Source organism: Sarcophilus harrisii, chromosome 4 (genome assembly GCF_902635505.1).
Source record: "Sarcophilus harrisii chromosome 4, mSarHar1.11, whole genome shotgun sequence".
Classification (NCBI taxonomy): Eukaryota; Metazoa; Chordata; class Mammalia; order Dasyuromorphia; family Dasyuridae; genus Sarcophilus; species Sarcophilus harrisii.
Window position 1 is genome coordinate 281243381 of NC_045429.1, and position 25674 is coordinate 281269054.

The window sequence follows — 25674 nt, forward strand, 5'->3', positions numbered from 1 at the left end:
GGGTGCTAGAGTTGATAAGGGAGGAGTAGGTGGGATGGAGGGAGACATGTAGCCATCAAGGGGAATATGGGATAAATGCTTACTTGAGGACAACATGAAGCCAATGAAGGGGAAGGTATACAAAGTTTTGGGGAAGTGACATGCAAGGCTAAGGGTGTGGGCCCTGAAACCAGGAGATGGGGAAAATAACGTGAGGGGCTGGTACATACAAGAGTGCAATGGCAGATGGACAGAGGAGGACAAGGGGAATATTACAATCTACCTTTCCCCCACCTGTTCCCATCTTAGTTTCTCTTCTGGGGCTATTGCTGGAGAGGGAAGAACTTGGTATAGGTAATAGAGGAGCAGGTAACTGAGCGCTACCTTTGTGGATCTGGTCTGCCAAACCAGTCAAAATGGGGAGACTCACTAACAAAAATAACTCAGCCAAACTCAAGGCATTGATTCGGCTAGAACACTAACCTTCCTGCCCATCATGGAATACCCAATAGGGAAAGACTGTCATATTGTGAAATGAGAAAATTGCTTAGGTCAAGAGCAACTGGAATCCCTGGAAGTGGGGATAAGGTGAGAAAGGGTCCCGGGCTAGAGCTAGGGAGGGCTCTTGGGTGCCAGTTGTCCCACCTGTGTGAATGCGCACGTGGTTCTTGTAGTTGGTGGCACTGGTGAAGCCACGGCCACAGTGGGGCTCCGGGCAGGTGTAGGGCCTCTCCCCTGTGTGAGTGCGGACATGTACCTTTCGGATGTTAGATGTAGTGAAGGATCGGCCACAACCCTCAACAGGGCATCGAAATGGGCGTTCACCTGTAGGAGAGCAGGACAAATGAGGTAGGTAGAGGGGACTGTAATGAAAGCATTTTATCCCCAGGGTTTGCAGCATGAGAGTGCTCTACGTTTGAGAAGATGGTAAAAGTTGAGATGGAGATAGCTTTTTTTGAGAATGGAATCATGCTTGGAAGGAATGGGGCAACATAAAGGGGAGATTATGGGCTGTAGTGCCAGTGAGTAAGGAGGACTAGAATGAAGGCAGAAGCCCCACCGGTGTGGGTGCGGACGTGCTTCTGCAGGTCTCCTGATGTCTTGAAGGCCTTGTTGCACAATTCCTCTGGGCACTTGTATGGCTTCTCACCAGTGTGGGTGCGCACATGGCTCTTCAGACCATACCCTATAAGAGGGGAGAAATGTGTATCAACTGGGAATTCCTGGAGCCCTAACTTCTCATAGAGCTTTCCTTCACTATTTTTCTTCTCTTTTCAATATGGACATTATAATTATCTACTCCAAAGGCCCAAGCTCTTTATGTGCTTTTAGTTCCAGCTTTCCCCAATCTCAACTCTGATCCTGAGTTCTTGACCTTTGCCCCCTCAACTTGAGAGGCCCGTGTCCAATCCAATCAGTGATTGTTCATATAGTCCTACCTCTCTCTTTTCAGGCCAATCTCAGTCACTGATAGAATTACAGAATTGGAAAAGATCTTAAGAGATAATCTTAGCCCTGATCCTAATTTCATAGACAAGGAAACTGAGGCTCAGAGAGAGGAAGTGATTTTTCCTCAAGTAACTGAGTTAGAATGTGGCCCATGCAAGATGAGTTCTCTTGATTCCTAATACAGTGTTCTTTCAATAGAATATGCTACCTTTAATTTCTGGGAAGAAGAATCCTCCAGAGACACTGTTTAGAAACCAAAAACGCCCTACCACGTGAAAGATTATTTTTAGATAGGTTCTGATTTTGGATTAGGACAGTGAGGTGGCACAGTGGATAAAATATAGAGCCTGGATTCAGGAGGAACTGAGTTCAAATTCAGCCTCAGACAAGTCACTTAACTCTGTAACCTCAGTTTTCTCATCTGTAAAATGAGCTGGAGATGGAAACAACATATTATTTTAATATCTTTGCCCCCTCAAAAACCAAACCCAATTGGGGTTATAGTCAGAAATGACTGAAATGAACAACAAGATGAAGCAACATCTTGAATTTCCTGCAGTTCTTTCCAAGTGACCTGGTGATGAAGTTCCTTCCTATCTGTACTCCTCCCAGACCCACCTTGATTGTTTTACCTGTGGCAAAGGCCTTTCCACAGCTGGGGAAGTCACATCTGTATGGCCGATCACCTGTGTGGGCTCGTTCATGTACCTGTGGGGTCAGGAGAGAAAGTGATCTTCCGGATCACTCTATTATGCAAATGGAATCCTGCAAGGTTCAACTCCACTGAACAAGATATGCCCTAACTTGCCAGTACCTGAGTACTCTTCCCCTCTTCCTAGTTTCCTGTTTGTTCCCCATTAGATTGTAAGTTCTTTGAAGGCAGGAATTGAATTTTTTGTTTTTCTTATTTGTATCTTCAGTGTTAAGCACAGTGCTTAATAATTGCTGACTGAATTGAACTGAATATCCTATTTCAGAAAGGAGATATCTGGAATCGTGGTGTGTTACCATGTGATACCATGGAAGAAGCCCTAGAATTGGAGCCAGAAGACTATATTAAAACTTCAGCTGTTACTGATTGAAAGCAAGAACCTCTCTTAGCTTTGATTTTTGCACTTGAAAAAATTGGGACAATTGCTTCACAGGATAACTTTATTATGGGTATATCAAGTCCTCTATAAGCAGAACAGTTTGGAAGTCTGAGCTATGATTTTTGTCTCATCTCCTCTCCAGCCCACAAAAGTAGAAATGACTTCTAGAGATGTCCAGGGGGATCCAGGAGAATACTGCATAGATATTAAAAGATAAGGACCACCTATCAGTGAGGAACCAGAGAATGGAAGAAAATATTCATCATAATCTCCAGGGAGATGGTGGCAAAGCAGATGATGATGTGTTGGGCTTGGAGCCAGAAAGACTGTTCAAATATGACCTCTTCACACTTACTAGTTGTGTGGCTTTAGACAAATTACAACTATTGTGAACCTATTTTCTCAATTATAAAATGAGAATGATGACTCTAGTGTTCACCTTACAGGTTTATTGTGAGGCTCAAAGGAAATTATATATAATATAGTATTAAGAAAACTTTAAGATACTAATAGAAATATCAGTTTTTAAGATCTTTGTTTTTAAAAATAACCTTCAATTCCAAATATGCCCCTCCTCATAAAGCCATCTCTGAAAACAAATAAAGGAGAAGAAAAAGCAGTTCAGCTAATATAATATATATATATATATATATATATATATATATATATATATATATATATACACTAATATATCAATTAAATCTGACAGTGTAAAAAGTGTTCCACACCTACGGTACTCCACCTCTGCAGAGAAGGGAGGGAGAAACTTTTTCTTCTTTCTCCTAGCTTGAACATAATAATTAGTGTTAATGTTCATTACTAATGTCAATTATTATTCACAATCACTTCTTTACTCCATGGAATACATAAAAGGTGTTTTCAAAGATGTAAAAGAACCCATGGCCTTCTCCATGGCTTATGTCTCTTAGTCTTTTGCAGACTACCTGACTCAAAGGAAAACCAGAACCAAAGCTACCAAAAAGCTGATTTGGATTCAATATGAAGAACTTTCTAAAACAATGATAACATTACAGAATATAATAAATTGCTTCCAGAGGTAGTAGGTTCATTGGAGGTATTTAAACAGATGTTGGCTGGATAATTGTCAAAGATATGGAAAGAAGGATTCCTACCAAGGTTTGAAAAAGAGTTTTGGACTATAAAAAAGTAGTCATGTGAAGCAGAGGAATAAGAGGTGTATTTTCTTTTATAGAAAAAAAGTAATTCTGACTCTTAGAGGTCTGCAGGGGTTAGAAAAGCACCCTTAGGCATCTGGCAGCTCTAGAGGGTCCCTCTAGAAAGACTCTTCTATCACCTCAAATAGAGACTTTTCTTTCTATATGCTTCTGTGTCCCTTAGACTCCTACAATGAGCCCTTACCATCTCTCATAGTAATGAACTGAATAATAAGAATGTACCAGGGATGCTCTACTCTATTTTGGCTAGACTGAAAGGACTGAGTTATAGCCCCAGGAATAGCACACAAAGCCATCTGCTGGCAGACTTACTTTCAAGTGATGAGCAGTGGTATAAAGGCGGCCACAGCCCTTGTATCCACAGCGAAATGCTCTATCTCCAACTTGCTGCCCTTTGCCATTGTGAGAGGGCTGGCTATTGTGCAGGACCTACAAAGGAGAATTGAAATCCTCACTCCCATTCTCTGGCCTGAGGGGAGTGGAGGACAAACAGGGCAAAACAAATGAGTCAGTTGGCACAGTTCAGTTTGAAGAAATGTGGTGTGGCTTGCTAGGGAACCCTGAGTGAGTTAGTTGCCTTGTAGAGAGACAAAACTAGGCAGGTCTGTTGTGGGGCATGCTGCAAAAGAAAAGAGTAGTTACATTTACTCTGGGATGAAAAGTGGAGGAACACTGTAATTAAGGCAGAACAGACATCCTCAGGCAGTCATGTGAGCTGCAAAGTATTGGCACAGTTCTAGCTGGTCTGAGTGAGCTCCCTAGTCCCAGACTTCTAAATGAACATCACATACTTGGGAAGTAGCAACACCAGGTTCATCCATCTTCAACTGGGAATGGACACTCTCCTCCACATCAGACACCTGGGGTTAAAAGAAATTAATCATGTACATGAAGATTAAATGACCCCCAAGCTTCTGAGAAAACCTAAGGCCAATAAATAGAAGTAGCATTTCCACTCATATTTTAAAGCTTAGTAAACATTTTAATAATATAGCCAAAGCACTTAGTAAATCTTAAAGACTACAGAAAATGATATGATTTTTACATATGGGGGAAAAAAAACTGAGTTCCAGAAAAGGGAAATAATTTTTTCAAGGACACATAATTAGTGGCAGAACTGAAATTTGAACCCAGGTATCCCGATTCTCAGTCTAGAGTTCTTTTCATCATATTAAAAGAAAGGCACTTTTGCTTCCTGAGTCTTCTGACAGATAGGAGATTGTGACAACCAGCCCCAAAAGAGACATAAATTATTGACTTTTAGGGCAGAAAATAAGACTTGTCTCTTTTATGTTCTCAAAAGAGGACCATGACATCAGGGAGGTGATGCTATGATATGCAAATGAATTGAACTAGAGTGAGGGAGGCTGTGCAAGGTCACCTCCTCACTTTCCCCTCCAGAGCCATCTGGGTCCAGTAGCCAGATATAGATCAGGAAAACTGGAGATGGCCCTCTTCTCTTACATAGACATGCTCTGGTTATGACTGTTCCTTTGTTCTAAATTGTCATGGCTTCTTTAGAATCCCTACCTATGGAGATGACTTTCCCAAAGAGCCACAAGTGAGAGAAAGAGAGAGAGAAAGACAAACAGAGACAGAACACAAAAGGGAAAGAGAACAGAAGGGCTGCTGACTAAAATGACCATCCCAAAGAATATGAACATGAATCATCTGTCTAGTCCTTCTCAGACATAAGTCACTCTCAGCCTTAAACACTCCGGGCACAGCCTCCTTTGCAGTCAGGTTAGACAAAGCCCTGTGCAAACAGCTGTTGCCCAGTGATGACTAATCAGCCCAAGCCCCATGATGAAGAGGAGGTTCCCAGACTCAGTGCCCACCACCCCTCCATCTCCCAAAGGCTGGTGTGTGCTGCAGGAAGCAAGGAGGAAAGTGGGGAATGGAGATGAGTGGCAGACTTTCTTTGGTTGACAGTTAGCACCACACCTTGCTGGCATACTGCTCCAGGGCCACCACAGCATCTGCACTGAAGGCTTCATCTTCCTCTGTTGCCAGATCCTCTAGCCCCACTTCTGTCTGTACAGCCAAGACTGTGCTCTCAGAGGACATGGCCACTGGGTGGTGAATGTAGGCAGTGGAGCCATCTTCCAGTTGGACAGCTTCCACCGCATTAGGGTCATAGCCCTCTGTGGAGAAGAAAAGAAGGGGTACTGTTGGCACACAGTTGAATAGCAACTACTGCTTTAAGATCAGTATGCATCATCTCATTTGGAAGGATTTCTTTCTTCTATGAGGACTCTCTGACACTGTGGATAGCTTTTATTCTCCCTAGAGCTAAAGAACACTGGATCACCCCTTTCTCAAAACAAGGTCTTCTGAAGAACCTTGCTGTGTAAGTGAACATTTTCAGTAATTTATAAATCTCACCTCCCTGGAGAAAAATGATCCAACAACAAGTAGGAGGGAATATAAAATCATAACCTGTACCCAGTTAGATATTCAGGGATACTGTTGTTTTGCAACAATAAAGACCTTGTGGCATCTTGCCACCCATTACACTCACACTTACCCTAGCCCCCTGCAAATTCCTAGGAGTGAAGATAGTGTTTGGCTCTACATCACCCCCTTTCCCTCCAGTCCCCCGCTGACATGCACCTTTGGGTGTGCGGTGTATATAGGCCATGCTACCATCTTCCAACTGTACAGGCTGTCCATCTTCAAAGGAAAGAGATTCTATAAAAGCAAACAAACAAAAGAAATGTGACCAATGACTCCCTTGCCTAAGATCTTTTTTCACATCTACTTCTAAGGCAGTTGTCTCTGAGCCTCAGAAAAGTCCTCACTTTAGAAGTCTGTTCCAGACTGTCTTAAACACAAGTCTCCTCACCTTTCTCAACTGTCACTTGATGGATATAGGCTGTGGTTCCATCCTCGAGCTGAATTACTTGCCCTTCAAGTAGCTTCTCTCCTGTAACAATGGAAATAAAGGGAAGTTGGTCAATGAATAAAAAATGACTTACTATGGGTTAAAAAATGGTTGGCCTAATAATAGTGTTATAGCAAAAATCTATCTTTTTTCAATATGGGAGAGGGTACTGATGCTCATTTCTCTCCCCTACATCATAACTCCTAGCTTGGGTGAATGAAGAAACTTGGGGCTATCTCTGTTTATGAAACAGGAACTCTTGAGACGTCTTTGTGTCATTCTTTTTGCCTATGTCCTCCCAGGTCACCATGAAATGAAGCAGAAGGCCAACTAAAAATTACTGAAACAATTGCTAAGGGAAGGAAGATAAAACAGACCCTTAATAGCTAACAGTTCATAGTAATTCAATTATGTTTAACAAACACTTATTAAGTAGCTATTATTTGCCTGGGACGTGCTAGGTGCTGAAAATATAAAGACAAAAATGAAAGAATATATGCCCCCTCAAGGAGTTTAATTTTGGGGCAGGAGGAAAGTGCTAACAAATGGATAGATTAGGAATGGATTCCTACAACAAATGACATTAAGCTCAGCTTTGAACGGACCTATGGAGAGATGAAGAAGAAGAATATTTCAGGTTTGGGGCATATGGGGGAGATGAAAACTTATGTATGGAAAACAGCAAGAAAGTTAGTTTGGTTGGAACATAAAAGTGCATGAAAGGTGGTAACATAAAATAAAAATGAAAAAATAAACTGATAGGTTTTAAATGTACTTTATTCTATGGGCAACAGGGGGCCGCTGAACCTTTTTGAGCAGGGATATATATATATATATATAACATGTGCAAATTTATCCTTTAGGAATATCTATTTGGAAATTATGTAGAGGATATATTACAGAGAGGAGATACTGGAAATAGGGACATTATTAGGAGATCATTAAAATAGTCCAAGTGAGGGGTGATGAAGGGCTAAACTATGATGGTGGTCCTGTGCCAAAAATGTAGAGGCAGAAAGACTTGTCAACCAAATGGATATTAGAAATGACGAAGAGTGAGCAGTTGAGATTAACTCCAGAGTCTCCAGTCTGGAGGGCTTGAAGCATGGTGGTGTTCTTGAAAGAAATGGTGAAGTTAACAGAAATGAGTTTCAGATGCTTTTAAGTCATCCAGGTAGAAAAAAGCAGCTGGTGACAGAAGAATGGAATTCAGGAGAGAGACAATAGTTTAGAGTAGTAAATTTCAAAGCTCTTTACATACAGATGATAAAATTATAGAGAAACAGAGGGCCCAGGATAGAAACCTAGAGTAAATCCTCTCGTAGGAGTCACAAATAAAGCCCAACTATTTAAATCATTAATTATCATATTTACTCATATGATTTTCCCTTTTTATCCACTGCTATTTAACTTTAAATTAAGGAATGGTTATGTGATTAACTTGGTCTTGGTCAGCTGCTATCTTTTATAATTTTCATAAGTCTTCGGTGTTCTCATTCCAACCTACTGTAAAAGAGGAATGAATTTCACAATATCACATAATAAACAGTGGAAAAATTAAACAGAATCCAGAATTCTTAAAATTCTTGCTTTTCTTTGTCTCAGTCCATTCCAAAAAATGTTACTTTAAGCAAAAGATTATTTAGAAGAGACAGAAAGTCTATGACAAGTATGTGTTTAAGAGTGTAATTGTATTTCTGATAGTTCCAAATAAGAGAGGGAAAACATGGAGTACTATTTACATTTAGGATTTTTTTTTAAGTTTCAGGTTCAGAACTTGAGTACCTTTTATCCAGGAAAATGAGGATCAGGTAGTTAATGGAATATAGGAGATAGAGTGTAATCCCAAAATGCTTTTGTCTGGAGCAAAGACAGAAAGAAAATTTGGAGGGGGAAATTGAATGCAAAAATGGAATGGGCTACCCTGAGAAGCTGAAGCTTCTTCATAATTGGAAATCTTCAAACAAATGTTGAGGGAATAGCTTTTTGTAACTGAATGTTGCCAAAGAGATTCCTACTCAGTTTTAGTTTGGAATAAAAAACTTACAGAGTACATTCCAGTTCTGAAATGGCAATTACTGAGTGATTCTGTCCTCTCATCCACTTTAGAAGGCTGTTGGATATTCCTTTCATTTTAACCTTGTAAGAACAAGATGTGTTCTGCTAATTGTTCTAAAGTTTCTGGTAGTAGATGAAGTTACAATGTCAAAATAACACAAAGTTGTTGTTTTACGTTATTATCCTTTAGGAATATCCATTTGGAAATTATGTAGAGGATATATTACAGAGAGTTACGTTAATTATGTTAAGAGAAATAGTTTTTCTCCAGATTTTCTTCTAAAAGCAAGAACAGAATCTGTGAAAAGGAAATCAATAAAAATGGAAATCTAAGAAGTTTGAAATAACATTTCAGAAGCCCTGATAGTGAAATGATATTTATAATATCATCCCTGAGACATTAGAAGAGACATTGCAGAACTCCTTACTGTTCTAGAGAATCAGATTCAACCTAGGCTTCAGAAAAGAGTCTTACATGGTCACAGATACACAAGATGGAAATAATTACTTGGTTGCTCACAATACTAAGCTGACTAGGTTTATGCATCAGAGTGGAGTCAAAAGGATAAATAGGCAGGTTGGAATAAACATGATTTTTTCAGGCAAAATAAAGTAATTTGTCTATTACTTTGTACAATAGAAGACTGGATCATGAGAACTATTTTTAATATGGAACTGGTTTGCAATAGGAAATAAATATTGTCCTGGAAATAGTCTCCAGTTTTTCTACTGTATTTGCAATAGAGGGAAAGATGTCAGAGGCTATTATTGCAAAGTTATCACATGCCATTAGTTTCTCTTCATGTCTGGAATGTACTCCCTCTTTACCGCTTTTTTCTTAGAATTCTTAGTTTCCCACAATCCCAGCACAGGCCACACCAGCACAACCTGGAGCGGGGCTCTGTTACTTTAGCACACTAGATCTTAAAGCTATAGTGAAGTGGACATACCTACTAGTTCCAAGGCAGAAGAGAGGGCTTGTGGTCAGGTCCCTAGAAGGATTTCTGAAGAAAGCTTGGGACAGAGTACTCTCCACTCTGGAAATAGAGCCCTAATTTAATAAAGAGTTAAATGACAAGTGATAGGCTAGAAAAATGAGCAGACAACAAAAACAGTTTCTGATCATAGAAAGATACTATGGTGACAAGGAAGATCAAAACACATTCAGAAAAAAAGATAACAAAGCCAAAGCTCCTACATCCAAGGCCTCTAAGAAAAATAAGAATTGGTCTCAGGCTATGGAAGAGCTCAAAAGGGATTTTGAAAATCAAGTAAGGGAGACAGAGGAAAAATTAGGAAAAGAATTAAGAGGGGTACAAAAGGAAAAACAAAAAGCTAATATGGAGAAGAATGCCTTAAAAAGCAAAATTGGCCAAATAGGAAAGGAAGTATAGAGCTCATTGAGGAAAATAATTCCTTAAAAATTTTAATTGAGTAAATGGAAGCTAACAATTTAATGAGAAGATACAAAAAAAAAAAAAAAAAAAAAAAAAAAAAGCAAAATATTTCATTGGAAAAACAACTAACCTAGAAAATAGATCCAGGAGAAATAATTGAAAAATTATTGGTCTACCTAAGAGTCATGATCAAAATGAACCTGGACATCATCTGTCAAGAAATTATCAAGGAAAACTGTCCTGATATTCTAGAACCAGAAACTGAAAGAACCTACTGATGACTTCCTGAAAGAGATTCCAAAACAAAAACTCCCAGGAATATAATAGCCAAATTCCAGAACTCTCAGATCAAAGAGAAAATATTGCAAACATCCAGAAAGAAATAATTCAATTATAGTGGATCCACAGTTAGGATAACACAAGATTTAGCAGTTTCTACATTAAAGGACCAAAGGGCTTGGAATTTGATATTCAAGAGAGCAATAGAGCTAGGATTATAACCAAGAATCACCTACCCAGAAAAACTGAGTATAATCCTTCAGAGGAAAAGTTGGATATGAAGGCATAATATCTTTTAAAAATGATGAAATTAAGGGGTGAAAGAATGTATTAAGAGAAAGGGAGAGGGAGAAATAGAATGGTGTAAATTATCTGCCATAAAAAAGAGGCAAGAAAAAGTTTTTATTTGGAGGGGGAAAATGGGAGAGAGGGTGATTGAACCTTACTCTCATCAGAATTGTCTCAAAGAGTAAATAACATATACACAAAATGGGTATAAAATTCTATCTTACTTTGCAGGAAAACAGGAAGGGAAGGGGATACAGGAAGAGGGGAAAGTAATAAAAGAGAGGGCATTTGGGGGAGGGAATTGTCCGTAACAAATCACTTTTGAGGAGGGACAAAATGAAAGGAGAAAGAGAATAGAATAAATGGGGGAAACAACAATTAGCAACAGTTATTATATAAATAATTTTGAAGCAGATTTCTCTAATAAGGCCTCATTTCTCAGGGAACTGAGTCAAATTTATATTTAAAAAATAATAAAAGCTATGCCCCAATTAATAAATGATCAAAAGATATGATCTATGCTCAAAGAGCTATAAATTCATGCATATCCTTTGGTCTAACAACACTAACTAACTATTAGGCATAAATACCAAACAAGATTTAAAAAAGAAAAAAGAAAATGACTTATATGTACAAAAATATTTATAGTAGCTTTCTTTTCAGGGCAAAAAATTTGGAATTGAGGGGATACCCATCAACTGGGGAATAGCTGAATAAACTGTGGTATGTATTTGTGATGTAATATTATTGTTCTATGGAAAATAAGCAGGATGCTCTCAGAAAAAACCTGAAAAGTCCTCTATGAACTCAAGCAAAGTGAAATGTAGCAATGTTTTGGAATAACCAGCTATGAATGATTTTTGCCTTTCTCAGTAGTACAATGTGTGCAGCAGTATACATCTACGCTGAAGGACTTATGATGAAAAAATCCTATCCATATCCCAAGAAGGAACTAATTGTGTCTGAATACAGATTGAAGCATTCTCTCTCTCTCTCTTACTTTATTTTTCTTGAGTTTTTTTTTTTTCATTAGCATGTTAAATCTATGTTTTTCTTCCACAACATGACTTTTATGGAAATGTTTTACATAACTTCACATCTGGTTTCTTAACTGGGAGTGGGGATAAGGGAAAGAACCTGAAACTCAAAAGCTTTACAAACAAATGTAAAAAAGTTGTTTTAAATGTAACTGAGAAAAAGTGTTAAATACATATTTTAAAAAAGAATTTTTAGCTTCTTTCAAGGTTCTGTTTGCAGGCCATTTTCCACAGAATGCTTTTCCTTGCTGAGAGTGTTTTCTGCCTCCTCCAATTATATTGTTTATATACTGTATTTTCCAGTAAAAATAAGCCCTTGCAGGGCAGAGATGATTTAATTTTAATAATTAAGATAAACTTTAATAATTATTTACATTTAAGTAATTTAAATAAATTTCAAATAAATAATTTTAATTCTTCTTTATATCCTAGGGACCAAAGCAAATGCCTTGCACATAGCACATAGGCAGCTAGATACCATAATGGATAGAGAGTACTGGGCTTGGAATCAGGAGGACTCATCTTCATGAGCTCAAATCTAGCCTTACACACATATTAACTGTTTTACCCTGGGCAAGTTACTTCATACTGTTTGCCTCCGTTTTCTCATTTGTAAAATAAGATGGAAAAGGAAATGCAAACCATTACAATATCTTTGCTAAGAAAATACCAAATGGGGTCATGAAGAGTCAGACACAAGTGAACAGCAACATTAATAGATCCTTATGGAATTGAATTGAATGTTCTAAGTTAGAAAGAGATAACTTTTCTTTTTGTAATCAAGGCCAGACATTTCCCCGCCTCTGAATCAGACATGCAATTTCACTGGAACAGGGAACTCCCAAAGAGGAAGTACCTATTCTCACGTCGGGGAAACTGCCCATCTAAGTTTACAAACGTGTGACACACAGTACGTCTTAAAAGTGGGACCTGAACATATATATCTTCCTGTTCCAAACCAGCCTCTTCTTTAGTTGTACTACACTGCCTTTTCAGATTATGTTGTCTCAAAACAAAATGAACTCCTAAATCTAGAGGCAATGTCCTGAAATTGCTTCCAAAAAGGTTAGAACAAAGTTTTTTAAGGTAGGATCCCATGGATTAAGATGCTTCAGGGGAAGTAAATCCAGGAAGTTTGAGAGATGCTTAAGTATTACATTCTAAAGACTCAAATTGGTTGTTGTTTGTCCTTTGTTTTAAAAGAGGACCCAAATGACATCACCATTTTGGGTCAAGGTACAGTATGTACCTTGCATAATAATAATAGCATGCTAAAAACCATGGGAGCAAGCCACAGCCTTGCTTCACTTTACTGCGACTGGGAAAGTGTGAGAGCCATTGTTCATCATCCAGAATCCATGCAAATTGATGCACAATACTGATGAACTTGTCTGAGCAACCAAATTTTGTCATAATTTTCCACAAGTTCTTACGACTGACAGTATCAAAAACCTTGGTCAGATTGACAAATGTATAGACGTCCGTTCTACTTCTGGCATTTATTTTTCCACCAGTGTTTCTTTCTTTCTTTTTTATGAAATACTGATAGAAAAAGAATGATCAAAGACAGGAGACAACCTTCATTTGGAGTGGATGGGACCAGGATCACTGATCTCAGAGAGGAAGCAGAGTTGCTGAATTCTTATATCTTTTCTGCAAAGGAAATGGAAATTACAGAACATAAATGACTTACGGGGTTTATATCCAAGAAAAGTAAGAAGATAATAATCTAACACCTATTTGCCTTTGATCCCTTTAAATCATTTGACTCAGATGAAAGACCTTTTTGAAACTTGAAAGAGCTAGAAGAGGGGATGATTATCATGGGTATTTGAAAGATCATGGAAAAACAGGAGAGGTACCACAAGATTAAAAAAGGATAAATGTTTTAAAAGAAGGAAGAGAAGATAATCTGTGGAGAGAAAAAAGAAGCCAAGCTTGATTTCTATTCCTGGGAAAATTCTAGAAGAGGTCATTAAAGAGATAGTTGGTAAACATTTATAGAGGAACCAGTGAGGATAGAACCAGTCCAGCTTTATCAATAAGAGATCAAGCCAAATATGATTTTTTCATCTGTCTAATTTTCAAAAGTCTAATTCAAAGTGTCTAATTTTTATAGTAGAACATTATAGGCTCTAAAGAGCATACTCTAGTCATGTGGTTACTGATGAATGCAAATGTAGTTTGTTTTTATATCACTTAGCCATTAGGAGAACTGCAAATTATTCAATTAACATTCTCTGTCCTTTTTATTTAGATATGAATTAGAGCACTAGTAGCTTTATGTACAACTGTAGCCAAAAGTCACCTCAGAAGAATAAAAAAAACCCCACAACAAATCTAAACTATGCAGTATCTCTGTTGCTCAAAATTTCCACTTACACAATTCCATCTCTAATCACAACAAAAAATATTTCAGTTGTTGGGATAGTTACAAGAATTACTTTTAGCTCAAGCCATTTTCCAATTGACAAATGTTCAAAGGATATGAATAGATAATTCTCAGACAAAGAAATTGAAACTATTTCTAGCCATGTGTAAAGATGCTCCAAGTTATTATTAATCAGAGAGATGCAAATTAAGACAACTGTGAGATACCACTACACACCTGTCAGATTGGCCAGAATGACAGGGAAAGATAATGCGGATTTTGGAGGAGATGTGGGAAAACAGGGACATTAAGACATTGTTGGTGGAACTGTGAATACATCCAGCCATTCTGGAGAACAATTTGGAACTATGCTCAAAAAGTTATCAAACTGTGCATACCCTTTGATGCAGCAGTGTTACTACTGGGCTTATATCCCAAAGAGATTTTAAAGAAGGGAAAGGGACCTGTATGTGCAAGAATATTTGTGGCAGCCCTCTTTGTAGTGGCCAGAAACTGGAAACTGAGTGGATGCCCATCAATTGGAGAATGGCTGAATAAATTGTGGTATATGAATATTATGGAATATTATTGTTCAATAAGAAATGACCAGCAGGATGATTTCAGAAAGGCCTGGAGAGACTTACACAAACTGATGCTGAGTGAAATGAGCAGGACCAGGAGATCATTATATACTTCAATAACAACACTATATGATGATCAATTCTGATAGACGTGGCCCTCTTCAGCAATGAGATGAACTAAATCAGTTCCAGTGGAGCAGGAATGAATTGAATCAGCTATACCCAGTGAAAGAACTCTAGGAGATGACTAAGAACCATTACATAGAATTCCCAATCCCTCTATTTTTGTCCACCTGCATTTTTGATTTCCTTCACAGGCTAATTGTACACTATTTTAGAGTCCGATTCTTTTTGTACAGCAAAATAACTGCTTGGACATGTATACTTATTTTGTATTTAATTTATACTTTAACATATTTAACATGTAATGCCATCTGGGGAAGGGGGTGGAGGACAGGAGAGGAAAAATTGGAACAAGAGGTTTGGCAATTGTCAATGCTATAAAACTACCCATGCATATAACTTCTAAATAAAAAGCTATAAAATAAAGAGTAACAACAACAACAACAAAAATTACTTTTAGCCTATTGTGAACATTCAGGATCTTGGACTTAAGTGGTCCAATTCAGTATGCTCAGTGGTTTTGAAATGCAAAATTACTTCGCTTACTTGGTTTCACGTAGAAACAAGATCTGAAGAAGCAGACATGTAAGGCTGTTATATTTGCTCCCAGTTACTTCTTCCTGGAGCCTCAGCTATTCCTTTGCACAGGGTTTTAGAATCTGTTCCTCCCTTCTCCACCAAGGAGCTCATCTTTTATAGCTTAGCTCAAGTCTCCCTTTTTCTGTAAAGTTTTCCCCAACTAAATGACTCTACAGTGATCCCAACCTCTCCTGTACTGCCACAGAAACCTGCATACCCTGCCTAGCAATTCTAATTATTGTTTCAGTTATGCATGACATAACTCTTGGGTAATGAGCTATCACTTCATAAACCACACAGGAAATCAGCCTCAATTCTAACTATATAATAATACCTTGTAGTTTATCTCCTCTAAGTAGCAGGACCTATGTTTCTTTTTACCCTTCTCCCCCAAAAGTTTCTTACTCCAGCACATAGTAGTATTCAACAAATACATGTTGACTGATCAATTTTATCAGAATGATATTGAACTCCTTCATGGGAATGTTGAAATAAGGAATACAAGCAAAGGCACTGTAGTGGACTTGGAGGACGTGTTTGAATCCTGGTTCTGCTCTTTGGATATGTCTCACCTTCTTGGAGTCCCTGTTTTCTCTTGTTTAAAACAAGAGGACTTGTGAAATGATCTCTAAGGTGCCTATCAGATCTAAATCCTATGATCCTATGGTTACAAAGAAGAACAGTGGAAAAAAGACTTGGAGTGAAGAAGACCTAGATGTGAATTTCCACATCTGATATTAGCTAGACAATCTTGGACAAGTCATTTAAGCTCTTTTAGCTTCATTTTTCTCATTTGTGAATTGGGGATAATGCCTATATTGCTTACCTTACATGATTATTGTTAAGGTAGAAGGAGATAATGAAAGCTAAACACTTAAAACACTAGAAAAGGTTAATTATTGTTATGCTAAGTGAAGACAGAGCTCTAATGGTTCAAAATGAAAACTAAGACTGTAGATCTTGCTTCTAGTATCTCATAAGATTTGAAGATTAGCAGTTAACATGTAAAACCCATATATATGGCTTTTCTCTAAATGACTGAAATATTCTTTGCAACTAAAGGTCCCACATCTTGTCAGGTTTAGGGGAAGTATCTCTAAAAACTTTACCTTTGACAGCTTGTTGGATGAAGGCTGTTGTCCCATCACTGAGGGTCACCGTCTGCAGTCCCAAGTTCTCCATGGCACACTGCTGCTTGCACTCTCAGGCATGAATTTTGGTTTTAGGCAGCTCTGGAAGCCACAGCTGAATTAAGAGATTTCCTTTTAGGTCACAAATCTGACAAGAAAGGACAAGGACATGCTGTCAATCACACAGCTCTATTCTACTGCAAAGGCATTTGACAAAGAGCAGCCAGGGCTTAGAAGGGAAAGTGGATGAACCATTTTAACATAATTATCAGAACTTTCAATAAACATGTTGAATAACTGATTAAAATATAGAATGTAAATGAAATGGCAGCATTATCATCCCAAGTCTTGGAAAGTAAGAGTTCATTTATCTAAACCCTTTTTCCAAGGATTGCTATCGTAAATAGGGACATAATGGAGGGCAGACAGTTTATAATTCCCATTGTTCCTGCTTTTCACGAGTATAAGAGCAGAACATCACTGAATGTCAAGATCAAAGCCCCCAAGGCTTAACCCTGTATTTATGCTACAGACAGGAGTTATTGTCATCTGCAAAGAGATGCCTCTTTGAAGCTGTAAGCACATACATGCTTGTGAACCCTTGCCTACCTGTACCTCAAAAGAGCATAAACCTGGGCAGAGTGGATGTGTTCTGCCCTAGGTTTAGTAAGCTCAATTCTTGTTGTCTGCTAATAGTTCTCCTTGACCCTAAACCCAGTCTGCCTACTTGGATACTTGCAACCTACTTGTGCTAATCTTCAAGGTTGGTTCTGGACCCAGACCATTAACCTATATTGATATGCCCCTTTCTACTCCAAAGTTACTTCCCAGCAGTGGTGTCTAATTAGTTACATCAAATTCCTGGTCAAGGTCTGTTTTACCCTGCACAGACACCATCCAGATCTCATCATGACAATGGGCCAGCTGCTACAAAATGAACTCCTTATTCCACAGGAAAAGATTGATAAAGTCCATCTTTCTACCCAAAAGGAGACAATGGAGACTTAAAAAGTATGAAGATGAAGAGAACAATGATGATAACAACAATAAAAAACCTTTATTCGAATGTTTTTTTTTAAAGGAAAAAAGGTAAATATATATGTATTTGTATCTTTTGCTGTATGCTTATATAAATCTATATATATCTATCTATTCTTTTCAAAGAATTGGTTTTAAGGGTAAAGCCTACATTTTGGAAGGGAACATAGTATAGCATATTGGATTGAAGTTTGGTAGATTTGGGTTCAAATTCATCCTCTGATACTCATATCACCATGAGCCTATCATTTAACTTGTCTGGCTTGGTTTTCTAATTTGTAAAATGGAGTAATACCTGTAGTATCAATCTCAAAGGTTTGAGAGAAAATACATGTAAAATACTTTTGAAGCTTTAAAGCATTAAAATATCAGTAGAAAGACAGCATGCTTAAAATGGATGCAGAACGGGCCTGGGTCCAAGTCTTGTTTCTGAAACACACTAACTATCTTAAGGAATATCACTTAACCCCTCAATTACACACATAAGCCTCAAAAATTGTAAGTTGCACAGTAGTTACCACCTATATTGGTAGAATAAGATTCCTAGATTGGTAAAGGAAAGGTTTCTATGTTAATGAAATTACACTTCTAGAATGGAATGGAAATAATTCTTTATATAGTAAGACAGTCAATTCTTATCTCCAATTTGTCTCTTCTCCAAATTAACATTTAATATTTGTTCTTATCTGTTTATAAACTTTTAACAATTTTTATTGTTCTTTTCCAACTTCTCCATATTTTACAATATTTACATATATATATGCACATATACAAATCTCTGTATGTGTATGTGTGTGTATATATATATATAATTGAAAAAAGAACTTTAGTTCTTTTTCGAATTAGTGGATTGCTTTTTGGTTCCCAGATATCATTATATTCTGCCTAAATTATATCATTGGTGTCTATTAAAGTCTCACTACAATCATCACAATGGTGATGTCACAAGTGTTTTCACAGTCACACATCAGGGGAGGCTCTGACTGGCCCTACCAAAGTACTAAGGATTCCAATATGGGCCTGGAATTGCACAAATCTACATTTATATAATATATAAAGGTATATATAAATGATCTCACAGCAATAGCTGTGATTTATAAGATTTTACATATTTTTTTTAAACATGGCTTTAAATCAGCTGCTAGAAATCTACACATGATTTGCATCAGACCTGTGAGGAAGATTAGGTAAAAATGAATTAAGGAATGCAATTCATGATAATATCTAAAGCACTGGCTTCTGCAGCAGTGGAAAGATAACCTATACTGAAGAATTAATGGATCTTTAATTCAAAGAACATACCAATCACTGTCACAATTTTTCTTAAAATCTCTTGGTTTCAGCCTGAGGTCAATCAAGACCCTCTGATATTTTCCTGTCATTGTGTTAAGGTATGGAATGAGTTGTGATTTTCATCTGAGGAGGGGCCACCTACTCAGATAAAATCAGTGATCTGTGAAGTATTAAAGCTAGTAGTACTGAGGCATAAGCCAAAGTAGATCATCTAAGGATTAGGAAATTTGTTTCCTATCCTGTCCTACAATGACTTCAATACTGTAATGACATGCTGGATACTCCAAAATATTTTTGCTCTGCCATGTTCCAGATTTATGGGAATTTGGCAGTGGCTACAGCTTGATTCACTGATGAACTTTCTTTTCCAAAGTGCCCAAGGTATACTGGGACTTCAAATAATACAGATTAAGAAAGGAGTAAGAGAATGAATGAGCCCAGAGTCAACATTTAAGTGAGGAGTTGGATTTACTATCCTTTTAAACTTTTGTCTATTTTGGCACAAGTTTCTATATAATAACTGCTCATCAGTAAATATAATGAAAAAACTATTTTCTTGTTCTTTCTGTAGTTATGAAATTGACGACTAGTCAAACATTTTATGCAAATCCAAAAGAGAAAAATAAAAACATACTGGGAGTTGAGAATTGTGTTAGGAGAACCCCCACATTTTTTCTTGATTTCTTTTTCAAAGAAGTGGGGGGAGAGAGGAGAGGGAGATAAGAAAGTTAGTATAAGAGAATATTTGTTTATTTGATTTGTTCTAGTTTACTTCTAATCTCATCCACACATCTAGTCTAGGATCATCCCTAACCAAATAAACCTATTTCATCCCCTCCCTCAAATCACTGAGACTTTTAGAACAAAACTGTCTGTGTCCTGCCTCATCCATAGGGAAAGTGAAACCAGAAGGCAAGTAAATAAACAAATTTTGTTTGCTTAAAGAGGAAAAAAATGAAGGATAATTTCATTTTGATATGAAATTTAAGAGAATAGCCCAACTTCATAGCCCAAAACAAAAATCATAGACTTTTACAGCTGAGGCATCCAGTGCAATGTCCTTGTTTGTCAGATGGGTAAATTGAGCCCCTTATATAGAAAGTGACTTACCTAGGTGATTCATTTAGGGAGTCTATGTCAAGAGTCAGAATTCAAATTCTTATTTTTTTCTCTAGGCTTCCTTTTATACATTAGGAAAACTTAATTTCTCATTAAGGGGGCTTCTACAAAGCAAAAGCCAAATGGAAAACAGGAAATTAATTGTAGAAATTTTCATTAATGTAACACACAAATTAAAAGGCATATCTAATGCAATTCACAGGAAAGGTACAAATTGATTTTAAGATCCTAAGTAGCTTTTTAAATATGATCTAAACTCAGCTTTTTTTCCCCTGCAAATCACACACATGATTTGCATTAGAGCCATGAAGATTAGAAAAAGTTGGATTGTTCTCCATTCCAAAGAACATTCAATCTCTTGAATTTTCCAACAAACTGGAATCTGCTCACTCAAAATATTTTTAAGAACCGTTATCCACATGTTTAAATCCATTTTTAATACTTCATTTGTGTATGAGTACCTAACATGGTAATAATGACTAAGTTTAAAATCAAACTTCAGCAGTGAGGGAAAGTCTGAACAAAGATATTTTAGAACATATCTTGAAGGTCAATTTAAGGCAGTGAATAAATGAATTTAAATTTGAGGTTCTCAATCTTGTTTATCTTTATTATCACATGCAAATATGGCAAATTTGTTCTTGCTCTTTGAAAATAATTTACTACTGGCCTAGGTACCATGAGCCAGACAAATGCTGATAATAGTTGCATTTTATTTAGAAATATCACTACTAAAACCAGGTTTACAGGTAAAATTTTGGATCTCATAAAACTTAACAAAAAATTCACAAGTTCATTTTCATTCCCAGTTTCTTTAGCTAAATGTTTTTTCCCCTATATCCCATCTTCTGTATGCCTCACTGTTGCTACTCTAGTTAGTTTAAATAACTAGGGAATTCCTCCAACGATGTCAGTCACAATTTTGTTCTGTGGGCCTCTTGTCTACACTCTATTGTAAATCTCCTGTTTGGAGAGCTAAACAACATGCTAGAAGTTGGTCGACATATAAATTCCATCACAGCATTGGTCTGCAAATCAGTAAACTTTTATTCTCTCTATATGACTAGACAATGCTGTTTTCCCATCATATAACTCTCTGATGACAGCTTTTGCTCAGCTTCTTTTGTACAGTTTCTCTGCTCTTAGTTATCACTAGTATGCCAGCTGGAACAATTCAGTTCAATGTCCATTTGTTTGTCACTAGACAAGGATACCACATTTAGAGTACCAACATCTATATTATCTTGAGTACCCTCTCTTCCTCACTCTACCTCTTTTCTACCATTCCACACTACCAATATACAAAAGCAGGAATGGGGGTAGGGGAAGTCACACAGGACAAAAGGTCATTTTGTCTTTTTCTATTTCATACATGCAAACAGGCAAAGACTTCATTATCAAATAGCTAGCCTACTGGCAATTGGATTTCTGAAGCTAACTAGACTATTTTTCAGAAAGAAGATTTTGTTGTTGGACTGAAAGTCTTTCTAGTATAGTACTATACATTCCACTGGCACATTCTTTGAGAACCCAGAGTGATTTCCACTGTAATTGTGAAGAGAATTTTGTGGAAAAGATACACTAAGTTAACATTGATCTGACTAATGTATTAGCCTTCTTAAGTCTTCTAACCTCCACTCTCTTCTTTATCCAATCCATCCTTCATACAGGTGCGGAAATAATCTTTCTTATACACAAATTTGGATCACATTACTTCTCTGCTCAAAAATCTTCAATGACTCCCTACTGGCCACAGGGGAAAGGCCGGTAAACAGTCCTTCATGGCCTACTTTTCTGCATTAGTTTTGTTTGTACAAAAACTTTTCAGTTTGGTATAATCAAAATTTTCTATTTTGTGATCAGTAATGATCTCTAGTTCTGCTTTGGTCATAAAGACCTTCCCCTTCCACAGGTCTGAGATGTAAACTATCCTATGTTCCTCTAATTTATTAATGATTTCATTCTTTATGCCTAGGTCATGAACCCATTTTGACCTTATCTTGGTGTACGGCATGGCCTACTTTTCTGCTCTTGTCCCTTGTTACTCTTTATACTATATGCCACCCCCAAAGCTTATTTTGACCTTACATATCTAAGTCTCTATTCACTATATTCCCTAAACCTGAAATGTCTTCTTTCATTCTTTTTACATTAGGGAATAACCAAAAATTTCTGAGCAGAGACATGACCAGATATATGTATAATAAAGCCAGTATAAATGTTCACTGTTTTCTTAATTGGATATATATTTTTGGGTTTTATTGATGCCTTTTGTTTTTACATTAATCATTTCCAGATAAATTCCTCCCCCGCACTGATCAAAAGAGCTTTCCCTTGTAACAAAGGAGAAAAAAAAACTTAATGATATTCTTCAAAAAGCTGGACTACACTGCAGTACATTATGTGCTATGTGGGGGCACACTTTCACTGCAGACTACCATGAATAAGGGGAGATACCACATGTCCTTAAAACTGTCTTTAGGAAATCTTAGTAACATTAATTAAATTAAAAGGAATGCTCCAGAGCATGCTTTGCTACAGACAGTTCTAAAATCCTCTATTCATGAGGTATAACTAGTTCAGTGAAATTGCTGTTATCTTTCTGGAGTACTACTGGGCTCAGAATTTTATATTGACAATTCATGTATATTTCTCAAGAATTACATGTGATGTTTAACATAGTGGATTACTTGTTATCTAGGGGAGGGAGTAGGGTAAAGGGAAGGGAAAAAAATTTGCAAAACAAAGTTTTACAAAGGTGAATGTTGAAAATTATCTATGCATATGCTTTTAAAATAAATAGCTTTAATCAAAAAATAAAATAAAAAGAATTACATGTGAAACTGGCCAAACTCAATGAAGCATTCTCCATACTTCACAATTCTAGTGATGTGGTGTGTCTCAAAAATACACTTATCTACTATTCCGATTTTGATCTTAACACCACTTACTTTTTTTTTTGATTTGGATTTAGAAAAATTGGTTTTTAAAAGTAGTATTAATGTGAATAAATCACTTAACATTCTCAGAGTTTCAGTTTTCACATCTGTAAAATGGGAATATATTCACTTTACCCCTCTTCAAGGACTGCAAGGAAAGTGTTTAGCAAACCTTAAAGGAAAATACAAACATATGTATATATACACACATCTATATGCGTTACTTTGTTTTGATTGTTTTTTCAAAGGTAAGATGCCATCAAATAATATATTCTACCAAAATAATAAATTATGTGTGACTTTCAATGGAAGTTACTTAACTACATGACAGATGCTGCAATATATGCCAGAGAGATAGCACTGGAAGAGAAAGACTCACAGATTTTTTGGTATAAGTTACTGGGACCAAAGAAACATTCAGTCTTAGCTAACCCATTAAATTGCTGTACATCATTTTGCTTATAGGCTACAACTATGTTGTCCCTGGCCCAGAGAAGATCTTAGTTACTCTCAGTATCTTGTGATTGCTATGAGAGCACCGATCACATTTTTGTCTCACTAACAACCATGCTTCTCTATATGTTAGTTTTCTCCACATTAAACCACAAGGATAAGGGTATAGTGGGATGATGTTAGCAGATCCAACAAAAAGTACTTGAAGGCCAATTCCATTTATTCTTTCAATTGAGGTAGTTACATTCATTCATTCACTCATTCAACAATTCTAAACATGGATTATGTACAAGGCATCTTGCTATTGAATTATTTCTCATCCAATTCTCACATTTATGAGGAACAATTTTTCTTGCTACTGGGAAAAGAATAAAATCTATTATGTACATTGGCTTTCAATGACCAGCCAAATGGGATGAGAATGGATGTCTCAGACCACCAGAGAGATAAATAAATGGATCTTTCCACAATATGAGGAGCAAATCTTAAAATAACAAACAGAAAATAACTTCAAGTAAAGGAATGGGCTTCCAGACCCTCATACTATCCTTGAGATTAATATTTAAAGAAATGTGTCTACATAGGTAACTCAAGTATTTGTTGAATAAAAAATCTTTATATATCTATCATAAGCTCTATAGGTAAGGGTAATAACTTACATACAATAGTTACTTAATAAATATGTTAAATTAACTATATGCAAAAAACTTTTGATAACTGTTCATGGGACCAAATGAACGACAAATGACATTATATCTTAGTTTCAAACTAAGCTCATAAACTGAAATTTGAGTCCAGACCTTTAGTGCTCCTAATTACTTGTTGGGATAGAATCTAAATTTCCCACTGGGTATAGCCTTCTTGACTATCAAGAATCAATCTCCCCTTTTCCACTTATCCTGTCTGAGAACGCTTTATTCAAAAACTATTCCTCTTTGGAAGCCAGACAAGTCAGACTTACTGTTCCTGACTTTATTGTTTTCCCATATTGCTTCCCCTTTTGTATCCCCATGCATAACTTTAATCAAGACCCAACTCAAGACAAAGCCTTCTCTGACATCTCAATTCCAAATCACTTCCTAGCTTATGGAGACAGACATACAAGCGGCTGATTTCTAAAGGTCTCTTCCAAATTTACCATACAAAATTGTCATACTATGACTCACTACTACACTTTAGTTTTCAAATGCTAAAATATACATTCTTTTGTTGGATTCATTCGCATCCTTAATAAATGCTTATGAGCTTGAATGTTTATATATTCCTTGTAGTTGCTTCCTGGTTATATTTTATTACTATGTAGTCTTCCCATTAATTCTGGTCCTTCTCCAGCTCTAGTCCCTAAAATTTACTGCTTTACCCAGTTCTTATTCCTAGCCCCACTCCTCACTATTGGAAACTGCCATATGTTAGCATAAGTATGGTGTTAAGAATCGGTGGGCAAGAGTAGACAGGGGAGTTAGAGACAGGGCGGGGCAATTAATTATTTGCTTAGTGACAGGACTGAACCAAAAATGGGACAAAATGAAAACAACCCAACAACCAGAGGAATTAATTGTTTTAGGGTGTTGATTTTTGTTATCAGTATACAAATAAATCTTAGATATTAGGCCAAGTTTAAGGGCTGAGACATCATTTCCTCAAACTACATAAAAATGACTTGGCATCGTAAAATGCACTTCCTATCTTTTCCCTGATCTGTTTGTGATAGTTTAATACCAGCCTAACTGAGATCCACACACACTAACTAGATACACTGCTGCCCAAATAAATGTTCAGTATATTTCAGTACCAGAAATAGAGTAGCCAAAGACCAACACTCATCATGATGTTTAAGACAGGGGACCAAATTTATTCAATGTTTGTAGAAACCAGCACTAGAAACAAGTTTCTGGCTTTGTGTACCTTTTATAGTATTATTTTTGACTGTGAAAAAGCACTGGCTTTTTTCTTTCTTTCTTCTCTAAATTTGCTAATTCCTGGATTTGGGACTTCAATGCCTAAATACTAATTCATCTATCATTGCTATTTAAAAAACAAAAACAAAAACAAAAAAAAAAAACAAAAAAAAAACCACCTTTGGGACAAAATGGAGAGGCACCATAATTAAAATGAACATTTCAATGGCACACATTAATTCAACTATCGATCAGGTTCTGCAACTCTTCAAAACCTAGACTTTTTCCCCAGTGTGTGAAAAGATTGAAAAGTACTCTCAGGATTAGAGTGGTGCAGGAAGAAGTTGTAGGCAAACATGGGGCAGTGTCTGCAGATACATACTGATATATCCTATATCCTATATGAAGAGTATACATAGAACAATGTTTAATAAATAAATTTATGGCAGTGACATGTGCTTCCAAGGGAAACTGATGGCTTCAATCACTTAG

General features: G+C 36.8%; 1 protein-coding gene across 5 annotated transcripts in view; it reads right to left on the minus strand.

The window, feature by feature from the left end:
• ZNF76 (zinc finger protein 76) overlaps window positions 1-25674 on the minus strand; it is a 32092-nt gene that overhangs the window by 4606 nt on the left and 1812 nt on the right. For 4 of the 5 annotated variants that reach the window (XM_012549002.3, XM_012549001.3, XM_023502929.2 and 1 more), the window contains 9 exons: window positions 16422-16590; window positions 6561-6641; window positions 6329-6406; window positions 5660-5859; window positions 4507-4575; window positions 4028-4144; window positions 2061-2136; window positions 1040-1165; window positions 625-804 (listed from right to left, as the gene is read on the minus strand). In XM_012549002.3, coding sequence (XP_012404456.1) covers window positions 625-804; window positions 1040-1165; window positions 2061-2136; window positions 4028-4144; window positions 4507-4575; window positions 5660-5859; window positions 6329-6406; window positions 6561-6641; window positions 16422-16494 — 1000 coding nt within the window. In that variant the 5' untranslated portion in view covers window positions 16495-16590. Of the gene's footprint in view, window positions 1-624; window positions 805-1039; window positions 1166-2060; window positions 2137-4027; window positions 4145-4506; window positions 4576-5659; window positions 5860-6242; window positions 6407-6560; window positions 6642-16421; window positions 16591-25674 lie in introns of those variants that run through there. The other variant, XM_031965013.1, reaches the window with a different exon arrangement.